Source organism: Aotus nancymaae, unplaced genomic scaffold (genome assembly GCF_030222135.1).
Source record: "Aotus nancymaae isolate 86718 unplaced genomic scaffold, 86718_ANA_hifiasm-v0.15.2.pri h1tg000014l, whole genome shotgun sequence".
In the NCBI taxonomy this organism is placed as follows: domain Eukaryota; kingdom Metazoa; phylum Chordata; class Mammalia; order Primates; family Aotidae; genus Aotus; species Aotus nancymaae.
In genome coordinates, this window is record NW_026988425.1 from 123,021,642 (window position 1) to 123,037,808 (window position 16,167).

At 38.4% G+C, this 16,167-nt stretch overlaps 1 protein-coding gene across 6 annotated transcripts in view; it reads left to right on the forward strand.

Moving 5' to 3' along the window:
- Positions 1-16,167, forward strand: part of TJP1 (tight junction protein 1) — a 246,987-nt gene that overhangs the window by 177,055 nt on the left and 53,765 nt on the right. For all 6 annotated transcript variants that reach the window (XM_064376314.1, XM_064376315.1, XM_064376316.1 and 3 more), the window contains 5 exons: positions 2,004-2,128; positions 3,190-3,292; positions 10,990-11,266; positions 15,073-15,176; positions 15,745-15,913. In XM_064376314.1, coding sequence (XP_064232384.1) covers positions 2,004-2,128; positions 3,190-3,292; positions 10,990-11,266; positions 15,073-15,176; positions 15,745-15,913 — 778 coding nt within the window. The remainder of the gene's footprint in view (positions 1-2,003; positions 2,129-3,189; positions 3,293-10,989; positions 11,267-15,072; positions 15,177-15,744; positions 15,914-16,167) is intronic.

Below are 16,167 nucleotides of genomic sequence, written 5' to 3' on the forward strand. Positions count from 1 at the left end.
CCTGAAGATCTTAGTAACCTCAGCACATGATTTTTTTTTTTCTATTAAGTGGAGGACTTTCGCCTTCTCAAAGGAAACTCTTTGGCATATCCGAATTGCCTGCATTGCTACTGGTGCACTTTGGGGCCATGATTAAGTAAAATGAGGGTGACTTGAACACAAGCATTGTGCTACCTCTCCACAGTTGATCTCATAACTGTGATAGCTACTGAATGACTGTAACAAGCAGGAGCCCTTATGGCATGGAGACACTCGACAAAGGGATGATTCACATCTTATATGGGATGGAGCAGGATGGTAAAAGATGTCATCATGCTACTCCTAATGGTGTGCAGTTTAAATCTTACAGATTGTTTATTTCTGGAGTTTTCCATTTAAAATTTTCAGACTGCAGTTGACCTCAGGTGACTGAAAGCTAAGAACATGAAACTGAGGATAAGGGAGGACCACTGTAGTTTATCTGTTTTTGTTCAGTTACATTTTGGGAAGATATATAAAGAGATTCAGATGGTTGCCATCGTGTTCAGTTACTCACAAATTTCCCTGTTTGTTACTATTTTCTTTTTTCATATTAACTTCTTTTTGTATTCACTTTATTGCCATAAAATTCACATACCATACAATTCAGGTATACAGTTCATTGGTTTTTAGCATGTTCAGAGTTGTGTTACCATCACCAGAGTCCATTTTAAAACATTTTCATTACTGTAAAAGAAATAAACAAAAAACAACTCACACCAATTGACTTATCACTCCCCAATCCGTGTTGCCCTGGACAATGACCAATTGCATTTTTGTCTCTATAGATTTGCCTTTCTGAGCATTTTATGTAAATGGAATAGTAGAATATATTGACCTTTGTGAACTGTTTTCACCTTAGCATGATGTTTTCAAGGTTCATTCATGTTATACTATGTATCAGTACTTCATTCCTTTTTACATACAATATTTCATTGTATGGATATACCACCTTTTATTTATCCATTCATCAGTTGATAGATACTTGAAATAGTTGGTATTTACTCTTTTTTAAGAAGAGGCTTTTTTTTCTTTTGCTACTTCTATAGGCTTTGGGATAAGAGGAAAGGTGATATATGCACTATTCATGGTGAACATAGTGTCCTCTGTTGAGGACTGGAAAGCTGAGGGAGGAAGCTGTTACCTTTGTCCTCAGGCAGTTTGAATTGTACAATTTTATACAAAAAGATACATTTCTGGCTTAATGATTCTGTAACCTTAAGAAAATGTATGATATCTCTTTAGACTACTCTAGGTACTCCATTTCCTTTCTAGAGAATAGTATAGATTTCTTTGAGATTAGGTAATTTTTTAATAACTTGAAAATATTTTGAATTTTTTTTTATACTGACCTGTCCTGAGTCATGGTGGCAAAGATTCTAGGCTCTTTCAGAAGTGTAGCTTATTGTAATTTAGTTTTTAAAAAAGGTAATTTTACAATGTTTGTTCAGTATGGCTAATGTACACCTTCTGTTGTATAGTGTGCACAAGACATTGTATTCCACAGAGATTTTTAGAAGTTTGCAGAAGTTGTTGAAAGTTGAAATAACTAATACTTGATTTTCAAAGCAATTGGTATTTTACTATGTAAAATGACAAATGCTGGATAAGTCTGTCATCTCCTAAATCAGTTGCCAGTATGAATGATGATCACACTGGACACTGCCAGTCTTCTCAGGGCCTGTCTGATAATCAAAAATAAAGTCAGGATTTCAGCGTTAATAATTTTTAAATGTCTTTGTTTTTTAAAGAACATGTATATAGTTGGCAATTTTAAATATTCTGTTATGTCCAGTAGTTATTAGCACTTGCATTCTTGTACAAGGATAGTTCTAATAGGCAGCTATGCAAGTGAGTGTTTATGGATCATGGATGTATTAAGATTGTAAGTTTTGTATTTTAACTTCTCTAGAGTGTAGAGTATGATGTAACAAACAATTATTTTTGTCCTTAATAGCAATATTTTACTGTGATTTTTACTTTAGGCTCCTGGATTTGGATTCGGAATTGCAATATCTGGTGGACGAGATAATCCTCATTTTCAGAGTGGGGAAACGTCAATAGTGATCTCAGATGTGCTGAAAGGAGGACCAGCTGAAGGACAGCTACAGTAAGAGCTATTTTTCGTGGGCACCTGTGCGACAAGCAGTGTTCCTGTCCTCAGGCACTGGCCTACTATCTTAGTGATTTTGCCATATTCATACACCACCTGTGCCATGGTTCATATATTTTTCCTTAAATTAACATGTTTACTTAAGCAGGAAACTTTGGCCAGGTATGGTGGCTCACTCCTGTAATCCTAGCACTTTGGGAGGCTGAGGCAGAGGGATCACTTGAGACCAGGAATTGAATACCAACCTGGGCAACATAGGGAGACCCCATCTCTACAGAAAAATGTAAAAATCAGCTGGGAATGGTGGCATGTACCTGCAGTCCCAACTGCTTGGGAGACTGGAGAATCCCTTGAGCTTAGGATTCTGAGGCTGGAGTGAGCCATGATTGCACCACTGTACTCCAGCCTAGGTGACAGAGCAAGACCCTGTCTCCAAAGAAAATAAAAGGAAGCTTTATCTCTATCATAAATGAAAAGCTAGTTTCACTCACTTTAAATAGAATGTGTAACTGTAAAAATAGTGAAAAAGAAAATTTCTAATTCCATTTTGGGTAGAATCTAGCTTTTAGAAGCCTCTCTCCCCAAGTCTTGCACCCTTTTTGTGCCATGTGAAGATTAGCAAGATAAAGAGAAACACAAAATATACTACCAAAATAATGACACTATAATTAGAAGAATTAAAAGAAAATTGAATTATAAAAAGTTTACTTTTTAAAAGCAAGTAAGTTTTCCAGCTATATGACTTAGTATCATTTAATGCCCTGTAACTGTACTACCAAGAATCATTTCATGTATTGTGATATCTGTTCAGTCTTTTGGGGAAATACTTTGTTAATGACTTAAAAAAAATTAAAGACCTGTTGTTAGTTACTTGTTAAACATTCTGTGGAGAGATCTGAAAGTAAATTGATTGACATTATTTTATTTTTGATCTGAAGAGAAAGTATTAATTAACTCACAATTAGACTACATTTTAGAAGTACCTATCTTGAAAATATCATCATAAACTTACCAAGATGTTTTTCTCTCACATACCGTTTTGTGCCTTTTTTCCCTAGGGAAAATGACCGAGTTGCAATGGTTAACGGAGTTTCAATGGATAATGTTGAACATGCTTTTGCTGTTCAGCAACTAAGGAAAAGTGGGAAAAATGCAAAAATTGTAAGTATCTCTTCTCTTTAATTTAGTAAAGGTACCCCAACTGTATTGTTGGTACATTTCTGGTATTTGAATTTATCCTTCCTATTTAAGAAAATGAAAATGGAAACAGTAGTTCTAAAGTTAGTTGTTTACACTTAAGAGTGTTTCTTCTAACACTAGTGGTTTGTCACTGGTATGTGTATTTTCTCAAAGTTTAGATACCAGGATTTTTTTCAATTTAAAAAGGAAAGGGGACCATTGAATAGTTACCTCTTTCTGGCTTAATGTTTCCTCCTCTACAGTCACATGCTGCATGACAATGTTTTGGTCAGCAACAGACCGCATGTTCGACAGTGGTTCCATAAGATTATGGTACTGTATTTACCGTGTTTAGATACACACATACTTACCATTGTGTTGCAGTCCCCTATAGTATTCAGTACAGTAACGTGCTGTACAGGCTTGTAACCTAGGAGCAGTATCCTATCCCATGTAGCCTAGATGTGTGTGTAGTAGGATGTACCATCTGGGTTTGGGAAGATACATTCTGCAGTGTTTGCATAAAGACAGAATTGCCTAATCATTCACTTCTCATAATATATCCCCATTGTCAAGTGACGCATGACTGTACTGAAGTTAGATTGGATTTTGGTATGTAGTTAGTTTGAAATATATGGCCCTATTTTCTAGTATAAGATTAGTTTACTGGGCAAGTTTTGCATTGTCGCTTGAATACATGTTTGTCAGCATCTACTCTCCTTATTACTCTGATAGTTTGAGGAGAGAGAAGATCTGAGATTGTTTTTTGTAGAGTTGTTCAGAGTACATTTAATGTTACTTTTTTACTGTATAACTAGAGTCCTTATTTCATATTTCTCTGAGAAGTCTACTTTTTATTAAAGGAAAAGAAATTCAATTAACTCTTGATGACTGGCCTCAAATCACAGTTGAAACTTGGCGAATGTAGCACAACAGATTTAATGTAAAAGTTTTATTTATTTTTTTGAGGCATAGTCTCACTCTGTCACTCAGGCTGGAGTGCAGTGGCACGATCTTGGCTCAGTGCAACCTCCGCCTCCTGGGTTCAAGCGGTTCTTGGGCCTCAACCTCCCAATTAGCTGGGAACACAGACACGTGCCACCATGCCCAGCTAGTTTTTGTATTTTTAGTATCGATGGGGTTTTGGCACGTTGGCCACGCTGGTCTCGAACTCCTGACTTCAAGTGATCTGCCTGCCTTGGCCTCTCAAAGTGCTGGGATTACAGGCATTAGCTACCATGCCCAGCCAAAAGTCTTACTTAAAATAATATTCACAGTTTGAGGACCACAGGAGCCACTTCATCCGCTTTGCTCCTCCACGGTTTTGTTTGTTTGTTTGTTTGTTTGTTTGTTTGTTTTTGAGATAGAGTATCACTCTTGTTGCCCAGTCTGCAGTGCAATCGCGCGATCTTGGCTTACCGCAGTCTCCGCCTCCCGACTGCAAGTGATTCTCCTGCCTCAGCCTCCCAAGTAGCCAGGATTATAGGCCTGTGCCACCATGCTCAGCTAATTTAGTATTTTTAATAGAGATGAGGTTTCTCCATGTTGGTCAGGCTAATCTCAGAACTCCCGACCTGAGGTGATCTGCCCACTTCAGTCTCCCAAAGTGCTGGGATTACAGGCCCTGCACCTCAGGTGAGGCACCGCGCCCAGCCTTCTCTCCTGTTTTTATCCCATCCTGCCTCTGAAAGGACTGATAAAGGTAGCCTTGAAGCCTCAGCTCAGGTGTAGAAAGCTGAAGAGGCTGGGTGATGTGCCCTGCTTTGTCCTTTGAGAACCTTTCTGCCTCCCAGCAGATGCTCAGAACCACAACAGACCTGATGGAAAGGATAAGGGTGGGTGAAGGGAGGCCTGCTTTGAGTTTTGATGTCTGGGAACAGTGGTAAAAGCTGCAAAGGGTATTCCCTGAGACTGCACCTATCACTTGCTCTGTCCTTCTGCCCTGTGTAGGCTGCCTTGCTGTCTGTATGGCTTACCTCTGCATCGTTGCTGGTGAGATGAGAGTTCTCTCATATTGCAGTAGGACCAGTATTTGGTTATGGCATTGTTCCAGAGAACAGACATCTTCTCTTTTGTATGTTTTGACAATTTCATTGTAGTCCATAGTTTTACAACTGTAGTGTTACTTTAAAATTGTAACAGACTGCCTAGTGGATGAAGTTTTTATAACATTAAGCAGTTTTTATAACATGAGGTTGCACTGTTTACAGAAGCAAATTTCTGATTTTTTTGGTTTTAAAACAGCAAATTGCTAATAGTTTTGTTGGGTTTGATCAGTTGAATGAGCTTCAGTTTCTTGCTTTAGCTGCTAATCCTGAGCACCATCATTATTCTGCAGAGTGTTCTTCGGGTAGCTCGCTGCACATTCCAAGGCCAGCACCTTAGGAAACTTGTTTTTTATCCCTTGTATCTGAGGTGTGGTGAGCTTCACTCATACTTCCAACTTTTTGAGCCCTCCATTCCTCTGTGATCTTGAGCTGTTTTGTTTTTCCATGCAACGTATTTGGCACACATAGCCTACATTGATAATATATCTGAGAAAGTTGTGTTTCTATACTCAAGACTTTTCCATATGGAAATCATGTTAGGTCTAAAATCAGTAATGTATTTGAAATAGCACATTCTTGGCCCAGCATGTAAGGAGAAGGATTTGGGGGCTGCTCAAAGCTCTGTCAGTTGGAAAGGTGTTTTTGCTCTGTGGGTAGAGGCTGTAAGGGCTTTCGGCAGAAAGGTGTTTTAATTAAAAAAGCAGCAGTTGTTGATTTTTGCATTTTAACAGTTTCAAACATGTCATTAATTTACATTGAAGCTTTTATTGCCTTACAGCTCTTAGAATAAAACCCCCACGTCTGAGAGTGTGGCCTTTGATTATAAGAGGCATTTTTAAACCTCATCCCCGGACATAACCAGAGCCATTATATATGTGATGTTTATATATGTGGTCATCATATATGTGGTGTTTATTTTCCCCGATTGTGAACTACTAGATTCTCTTCCCTACTCTCTGTTCTACTGATCTCTCTCTTCTCTCCTGTGCCTCCTACATTACGGGGTGGTTTGTTGATGGGATTATCTTTTCATAAACTGAGAGCCGTTTGGACATTATGCTCAGCACATGAGTTCTTTCCCATTGAATTAAGATGTTAGAACTCCTTGGTGATAGAACTACCGTAAGTATGCTTAATTTTGTTTAGCAGTAGATGAAAGGAATCTGGAAATAGTTATTGTTTATAACACAATGAGCCTATATAATTTTACTAAAATTCTGAACATACTAATAAAGCGTTAGAAGTAGATGAAGAGACAAAAACACCTTCCTAGCAAAAACCTCTGTGAGCATTTCAGAACAGTTATGTGTTGCTCAGTGATGGGGATAAGTCTTGAGAAATGCTTCATTACATGATTTCATCATTCTGTGAACATCAGAGTGTACTTACACAAACCTGAAAGGTATAGCCTACTACACTTAAACTATGTGGTATAGCGGATTGCTCCTTGGCTATAAACCACATACAACATGTTACTATACTGAATACTGTAGGCATTTGTAAAACAGTGATAAGTATGTATGTCTAAACGTGGAAAAAGTACAGTACAAATACCTAACAAATAAAAAAATTATATGCCTGTATAGGACACTTACTATGAGTGGAGCCTGCAGGATTAGAAGTTGCTCTAAGTGAGTCAGTAAGTGGTGAGTGAATGTGAAGGCCAGGACAGTACCACGCACTACTGTAGACTTTAGAAACACTGTACATTTAGGCTGCACTGAGTTTCTTTTTAAGATTTTAATATTTTTAATGTATTTAATATTTTATAAATTTATTAAATTTATTTAAAAGTCTTCTTTCTTCAATAATTAACCTTAGCTTACTGAAACTTTTTTAACTTATAAACTTTTTAACTTCTTGACTCTTTTAGTAACACTTAAAACATAAACACATTGTACAGCTATACACAAATACTTTTTTCTATTTAAAATTTTTTGGTTTGGTTTTTTTAAGACACAGTTTCACTCTGCTGCCCAGGCTAGAGTGCGGTAGCATGATCTTGGCTCACTGTAACCTCCACCTCCCTGGCTCAAGTGATTCTTGTGCCTCAGCCTTGGGATTACAGGCTCCTGCTACCACGTCTGGCTAATTTTTGTATTTTTAGTAGAGGCAGGGTTTCGCCATGTTAGCCAGGCTGGTATCGAACTCCTGACCTCGAGTGATCTGCCTGCCTCAGCCTCCCAAAGTTCTGGGATTACAGGCGTGAGCCACCACACCTGGCCTACATTTTTCTTTTTTTTTTAGTTTTTAAACTTTTAGTAAAAAGACACATGCACACTTATTAGCCAAGGCCCACCCAGGGTCAGGATCATCAGAATCACTGTCTTCCACCTCCACAACTTATCCTAGTGGGAGGTCTTCAGGGGCAGTAACACGCTTGGAGCTGTCATTTCCTATGACAGCAGTGCCTTCTTGTGGAACACCTCCCGAAGGACCTGCCTGAGGCTGTTTTCTCAGTTAACTTTTTAAAAAAAAAAGTAGAGGGAACACACTGTGGAATAATGATAAAGTATAGCATAGCAAATATATAAACCAGTAACATGATCATTATCAAGTATTATATTCTGTATATAATTGTATCTGTTACACTTTTATTCCTTTGACAGCATAATAGGTTTGTTTCACCAGCATCTCCACAAACACGAGTACTGCAGTGCACCCACAACATTATGATCCTATGCGTCTCTAGGTGATAGGAGTTTTTCAGCTCTGTTGTAATATTATGGGGCGTCTGTAGTATTTGTTGTCCATTGTTTTACGTGATGCATGACTGTATGTATCCACATGGCAATGCAGCGTTTCACATACACATGTATGTATCCAGCCCAATTCATGGACATTTCCATGTCCAGTCTACAAGTATTTTTTTTTAATTCAGCTGCGAAAATCATCATATTGCTACCAACATCTTGAGTTAATTTTTAAGAATAATTTTCTAAGAGTGGTTTTTCAGAGTCAAAGGGCCTGAATGACTTTTGATATATGTATTGCCAGTTTGTCCTTCAGAAAATCAGTAGGCTGTTGTCTGAATCTTTGCTGAGCTGATAAACTAAACAGGTGTTTCAAAGGAAACATTTTAAATCACAAGTGGATTTGAATCTTTTATGGTGTATTACTCCCCATTTGTTTTTTCATTTACCTGTTCATGTCCCTTACATTTATATGATGGTGATGATCATACTAGAGTGTTTTATGGAGTCAGATTATTGGCCTTTTGTCATACATACCTCATGTGTAATCCTCTTGCTTTTGTGAATGTAAGTTGTGTTTGTTATTTTTGTATCATTTTGTTACAGCATTGAAGTTTTAATTTTTATTTTGTCATGTCTGTGAGACTTTCACTTTATTGGTTCTGCCTTGGTGTCATGTTTCCAAAAGCCTTTTAGTTGCAGAAGCCTCTCTTGTATTTTATTCCATTTCTTACATGATGTCATTTTGTTTATTTTATATTTGAGTCTTCAGTTAAGCTGAACTGTTTTGAATAGAAATTTTTTTCCCTAAACATTTTTATTTCAGATTTTTCAGTGTTAAAATGAAGCTTAGTTATCATACCTACTAAATATTATTCACGTTTGTTTATATACTTTTAAGTAGAGAATCATAATAGGACTGGATACCTTTCAGTAAAGTAAGCACCTACTAGATAAAGCATTGTATTATATGTACAGTTAAATGCATGCTAAGGAATGTCTCAAGGAACTGGAATCTTAGTGGGCTGGATAGGTATACATACTGATAACCATATAATGCACATCATCTGAGGTTGATAGGTCAGGTACAGTAGAATCCCAAAGAGGCACTCTCTTGCAGGAATGATAGGGAAAGCCATGAGTGCTCATCTGATAACTTTGTTTTTGTTCATTACTAGGGAGGAACTGAAGATTAAAATACTAATACCTCGTATTGCTTCCACTGTAATATGTTGCTTCCACTACAGTATGTTAGAGGTGAGATGTAAAAGCAGGCAGCTAGCATTAGGAGTGCTTCACAGAAAATGTTTCCTGATAAGGACCTCAGCTGTGGTTGCCCCAAGATGGGAAGGGCAGCCTTTCTCTTTCAGTTCCTAACAGGGCATTGGCTGTCCTCCTTTTCACATGTGCTGGCCTCTGCTGTTTCTCGAGCAGCCCTTTGAAGAAGAGGTAAGATGCTAACATGCAGGTGAATAGCAAGACAGAGAAATAGAAGATTAATTGGGAGCTTAGTAGGCAGAGGATAGATTTTAGGTAAATAAAAGATTGAAGTTACAGGTAACCTGGAGTATGGCAGTTGAAGAAAACAGTCTTAGAGGTAGGTAGGGATAAGAATGAGAGTGCAAATACAGGGGTTTCATTCATCCAGGAAGAAGATCACCTTGGTCTTTGAGGCCAAAAGGAAGGAGAATCAAATAAATGAGATACTGAAAAAATTTAGGAGGGCAGTGGGGGTAAAATGGCACTGATCTTCTTAAAGCAGGCTGAGTGACTCGGATCTTGAAGAATGGTTGTGGAATACCTGCATTATTAAATTTAATCGAGAGGCAACAAGATGTAGATAAAAGGATTGCTGAACAAGAACAAGACTTCTGTAAAATGAATTTATAGAGGGCCTAATCAGCAAAGTGTGGAAGGGAAGGTAATACAGGACTGGAGTTTGTCGTGGCAGATGATTTGAGGGGTCAATAGAAAGTCATTTAAATACAGCAGTAGGATGTCTCGTGCAAACTTGGGGGAGGGATGCAAGTGAAACCAGGATTGAACTAATGAACGGAGAATAAGAGAGGGTGAAGGAATTGGAAATAAGATAATGAAAAGTTTGTGTCCGAAGTAGAAGACAAGGAGTAATATACAAGAAGATCTTGCAGAACTACAGTGAGGTCAAACGTACGCTATTGTGGGAAGGCAAAGTGTAGTCCACGGATTACAGGGCCACTTCATCAGCAGGTGTAATACATGTAGATCTTCAGCTTGCAGAGAGTGAAGGAATAAGCGGACAGACAGTACAGAGCCAGTTACCAGAGTCATTGAGAAAAGAATGCCAGAGGGAAGAATTTGCACCTAGAGGGCAAGTACAAATTGGAGAGATCCAGAGACTGAAAGCAGTTTGTGTTGGTGAAGTACAGCTGAGTTCATTAGCGCCAAAATTTTATTGAATGTTAGTGTGGCTGTAGAATAAACTTCTCTCTTAGAGGTCTGGGGCAATTGTGTGCCTTGATACTGATACATTTTAAAACGTTTTAAGGAATCAACTTAGACTTGGAAGTTTGCTGTAGTTTTGGTAGCACCTAGAATATATTTGATGACATTAGAATACAGTGCTGTCCTTTTTATTCAGACCACCAGCAGTTGTTAGTTTCCCTGTAAGCTTGTGATTATTACACCAGGAAGAGCTTTCTGTGTGAAGTAAATAAAGACGTTTTTAGGCCCATTCTTTCTAATTTGTGCTTAACCAGATCTGTTTACCAGGAGAGCAGAAAACACAGCCTTTATGGAAATGTATTCCTTAGCAGTTTGTTGTGGTTTTTTGTGTATTGTTTCTCGCTGGTTCATAATTAATATGGGACAAGAGACATGTAATGTTCCTTTCTCTTTGGAACTGAACCTATGTATATGAAAATCAGTCAGCTTGTTTTGTAACCTTTTTTACTTGCAGACAATTAGAAGGAAGAAGAAAGTTCAAATACCAGTAAGTCGTCCTGATCCTGAACCAGTATCTGATAATGAAGAAGATAGTTATGATGACGAAATACATGATCCAAGAAGTAGCCGGAGTGGTGTGGTTAACAGAAGGAGTGAGAAAATGTGGCCGAGGGAGAGAAGTGCAAGTAGAGAGAGGAGCTTGTCTCCACGATCAGACAGGCGGTCAGTGGCTTCCAGCCAGCCTGCCAAACCTACCAAAGTCACCTTGGTGAAATCCCGGAAAAATGAAGGTATTCTCTGCTAACTCTTAGTGTTATTTTCTCATGAAAATTTAAAACAATTTTAATGAGAAGTACAGTTGCTGTCTCTTCATGTCTTTGCCTTGTTGTCTTAGTGTTTGTGTTCTATTGCTGTAAGTCAAATCCTGTTATGACAGGCTTCAGGGACTGTTCATTTTCTCTATTGGAACAGGTAGGACTTCAAGTGAATTGTCCAGTAGTTGGCTTTTGGATTTGTTGTTGTGATGAGAACAGCCAAATACAAATTATGCTAACAAGAAATGTCACACCATCACCAAATTGAAATTCAATGTTTTTCTTAACTGTTAGTAGTGTAATCATGGAGAGAAATCCTGGGACTTTGCTATTGTTGTTACAAGGTCTGGCTCTGTTACCCAGTCTGGAGTGCAGTGGTATGATCTCAGCTCACTGCAACCTCTGCCTCCTGGGCTCAAGCAATCCTCCGACCTCAGCCTCCCTAGTAGCTGGGACTGCAAGTGCACGCCACCATGTCCAGCTAATTTTTAAATTTTGGGTAGAGAGGGGTTTTGCCATGTTGCTAGGCTAGTCTCAAACTTCATCCACCTGAGCTCAAGCAATCCACCTGCCTTGGCCTCCCACAGTGCTGGGATTACAGGTGGGAAGCCACTGCACCCTGCTGGGACTTCTTCCCCCTCACTCCAGACTGTTTTTTTAAATGGAAGAATTAAACGAAAAGAACCCCTTATAACACGTTTCTCTATAATGCAGGATTTCTTTGAAGTTTCTGAAACTGAAGCTCAGCTGCTTTCCCTCATACTTATTAAATTTGATAAAAAATGGATCTGACTGTGACTTCCTCTTCCTTTGGGTGTGCATGGCTGATTATTTTGATACAAAGGGCATTACAGTAGGAATATTATCAAGCCTTACTTTGATCTGCCTTAACGCTTGGCATATCTCCTGGGTAGTACTCCCTACCCCCACTCTAGAGCAGACTTCTCAGTGAAGTTCTCGACATTTGCTGTTTCTACTTCGTTTCACCCTTACTTCTCAACCCTCTCTGGTCTAGCATCTTTCCCCGTCTTCCCCCAAAAATGTTCACACTAAATCTAATAGAAGTTTTTCAGTCTCTAGCTTGCTTGTCTTTTCAGTATCATCTCACATGGTTAACCATGCCTTATTTTTAAAAATAAAGTCGTCTTTTGGTAGTACTGCCTCTTTCTGGTATTTAACCCCCCACCTTTCTTTCTGTATCTTTTGCAAACTCATTCTCCTCACCCTGCCCTTTATAACATTCTGTCAGTTTCTCTCCTAGAATCTTTTTTTCCACTTAATATTTTTTTTCTTTCCCTCAGGTTGAATAACAATTTCTTTAGGCAATCTCATCTGTTCCCCTGTTTCCAGTCACTGCTGGTAATGGCAGAACTTCTTTCTCCAGCCCAAATCTGTACACTCTTATGTTCTAGCTGTTAGGCATATTCACTTAGATATTCCTGTAGGTCCTTGAAACACAGCACATCTCAAATGAAACACATCTCTCTCTTAAAATTTTTCTTTGTATTTCTCATGAAGTATTCTATTGAATGTGTTCTATTTATCCAGGCCATTCCCAGATGACATGGTTAGTTACCCTTGACATCTCTTTTTTTCTCTTGGATGGTGAATGTCCTCGCTTCTGAGTACCACTCTTACTCATCCCACTCTTTCTCCACTGCCTCCACCCTTTTCCAAGCCACTGTCGTCTCTTACAGAGACTCATTTGGTCTCATAGGTTGTCTCCTGGATCCCTTTAAGTTGATTCCGCAGATTTCTTCGTAGATGAAGGATCCTGTGTGACACTTCTTACTCTTTAGCCCCTTTCTTCATTAATTCTCAGTTTCTGCTACACTAGACTTATGACTTCATTAAATCCACCAGGTTTTTTTCTTCATAACTCGGTGCATTTGTTTTGAACTGTTCAGCTAGCACTCACCCCGTACATCCCCTCCCACACAAACCCTTCAGATTTAGTTTTAATCTTTCATAAAGTTTTAGCTTTAGTATTTCTTCCTCAGGGAGGCCTTCTCTGATCCCCTAGTAGATGCAGAATCTTTTGTTTCTGCTCTCTGAACTAGCATTTGCAGTTGCTATGCTATCATCCTTTTTTTTCACTGACTCTGTAAACTTCCAGAGTACAGGAACTATCTCATTTGCTGCTTTCTCCCTTATTCCTGGTACCTGGTACCTAGTTGATATATACCCCCAAGAAATATTTAGAATAAATGAATAAACTAATGTGCAAGGAATATTTTGGGTCATCTGTGTAATGGTCATTTATATGTATTTAATCTTGAAGAAGTCTTTTAACCAATACTTCATCCTTCTGTGATGTAGTGACCATATGGTTGACTGCCTTACTCCTTGCCTGTATCTCCTAATAGGGCATTTTCTTTACCCTGATTCTATTTCTGCCTGTGAGTCCTCTTTGAATGTTTTTGTTTGTTTGTTTGTTTTTGAGACAGAGTCTTGCTGTGTTGCCAGGCGCCAGGATGGAGTGCAGTGGAACAACCTCGGCTCACTGCAATCTCCACCTCCTGGGATCAAGCAGTTCTCCTGCCTCAACCTCCCGAGTAGCTGGGACTACAGGCGCACACCACCACGCCCAGCTAATTTTTGTATTTTTTAGTAGAGACGGGGTTTCACCGTCTTGGCCAGGATGGTCTTGATCTCTTGACCTCGTGATCTGCCCACCCCGGCCTCCCAAAGTGCTGGGATTACAGGCATAAGCCACCGCGCCCAGCCTGAATGTTTGTTTTAAGTTAAACTGTAACTCTGTTGTAATTTTTAGACACTTAGGTTGTAGGTCTGCTGATTTATTCCATGTTAAAAACAATTTTCTGTTTTCCATCTTGGTTTTTAGTTTTGTTTTTAATGCAGTAAGACTCTCCACAGAACCAGGGGCAATCCTTAGTATATTGATAGATGTAGTCATTGGTCTTATTTTTCTTAAAATGTATTTTTCTGCAGCTGTTGGAAGAACCTGGGCAGTTCTCTGGATTCTGCTAGTAATTTCTTCAACTTTCACCATATCATTACCCACAGACAGAATCGATGTCCTCACTCTTGGACACTTTGTTGGTTGTTTAAAGGAGAGGACTGGCATTACATGTTCTGCCCACATCAGTCTGACTGGTTGTAAGCCTTTGCACTCATACTTAGTATATGCTACTATATATGTCTCTCCAGTGTTAGAGGGGTGTAGAATCAGAAAATTTTTGGTCTCAGAGCTGTGAAAAATAGAAATAGTGTATGCATGGTAATAGCCATCAATAAAGTAGTCAATCTTTTCAAAGTTTTTCAAACCTCAAGCAGTTTACTCTTTAGAATTCTATTTCTAGCGAGGCATAGTGTGACACATGTTTGTTATTCCCAGCTACTCTGGAGCCTGAGGCAGGAGGGTTGTTTGACCCCAGGAATTCAAGTCCAGCATCACAACATAGTGAGACCCTGTCTCTGAAAGAAAATTATATTCCTTAAGCATTCTGAAGAGCTAGTGTATCAATGCTTGGTCAAAAAGAAACAGTGTCTTCTTGGGGCGTTTCTCCTTTTCAGTAATATGGGAGCACAGGGTATCCGTCCTTCATTTGAACCGTACATTTACACTTTGCTTTCACGGAGACATTGCAGATTTGCTAATCAGAGGGAATGTCTTATTTGCAGAGCGGCCAAGAAAATTTCTTTTTCTCGGTTGTACTTAAAAACTCTATGCAGTGGTTATTAGTTTAGTTGTACACTTGTAAAATCTATTTAGGCGCCTTAGGATGTAACACTAAAAACATCTAATAATATTATTTCAGAATATGGTCTTCGATTGGCGAGCCATATATTTGTTAAGGAAATTTCACAAGATAGTTTGGCAGCAAGAGATGGCAATATTCAAGAAGGTGATGTTGTATTGAAGGTATAGTCATATTCTTATATTTTAATGAACTGAAATAGAAAACAAGTTCTAGAGTTACCATGTAGTTTGTGCTCTTGTTTGAAGCAATTTTGCCAAAAGAGAATTAAAAATCAGTGTTTGGGGGTGAGGGATATAAATTGCCTTTATGCATTATTACATGTTAACACTGATACTTCAGGTTTCACAGGGTCATCCTAAGATAAATGTCATTCACCATTAGGTACTACTTTGTAGATAGGTGTGTGTCTGTTTTACACATTAAGAAGTTTTGATAATTGGTTCTATATATCTTTGAAATGTTTATTTGTTTGTTTGTTTATAAGTAATAGAAAGTGACAGGCTTTTGGGAAGGTGTTAGGGGATGCTAATTTGAGTTTTTCTGACAGCAACAGTGCGGTAAAGATTTTATCTCACAAAGATGGAATACTCTGATAGTTTAGAAAAGTATAAAGAGACTATTTTGGTTCTTATAGAAAGAAATGGTTTGGATATTCCTGTTTATAGCAAACTAAGTTAACATTTGTATTTTACCATTTACTTTTAACCTGTAATTTATTTTCTGTTGCAGATAAATGGTACTGTGACAGAAAATATGTCATTGACAGATGCAAAGACATTGATAGAGAGGTCTAAAGGCAAATTAAAAATGGTAGTTCAGAGAGATGAACGCGCTACGCTGTTGAATGTCCCTGATCTTTCTGACAGCATCCACTCTGCTAATGCCTCCGAGAGAGACGGTGAGTGTGATTCTGTTTGAAGGTTCCCTCTAAGTGACGTAGTTTCTTAAAATACTAGGGAGATTAGACATCTTTGAATAAAATGAGAATTTTCTACAAACCAAATACCTTCAGAATCTGAGAGTTATATATACATACATATTTTTTTTTTCCCCCTGTAGACAGCTCACCACTATTGATTTGATTACTGGCTGATGAAATTAATGCTTCACTTTTCCATTTTATATGTAATTATACTTACTAGCTTATCTTCA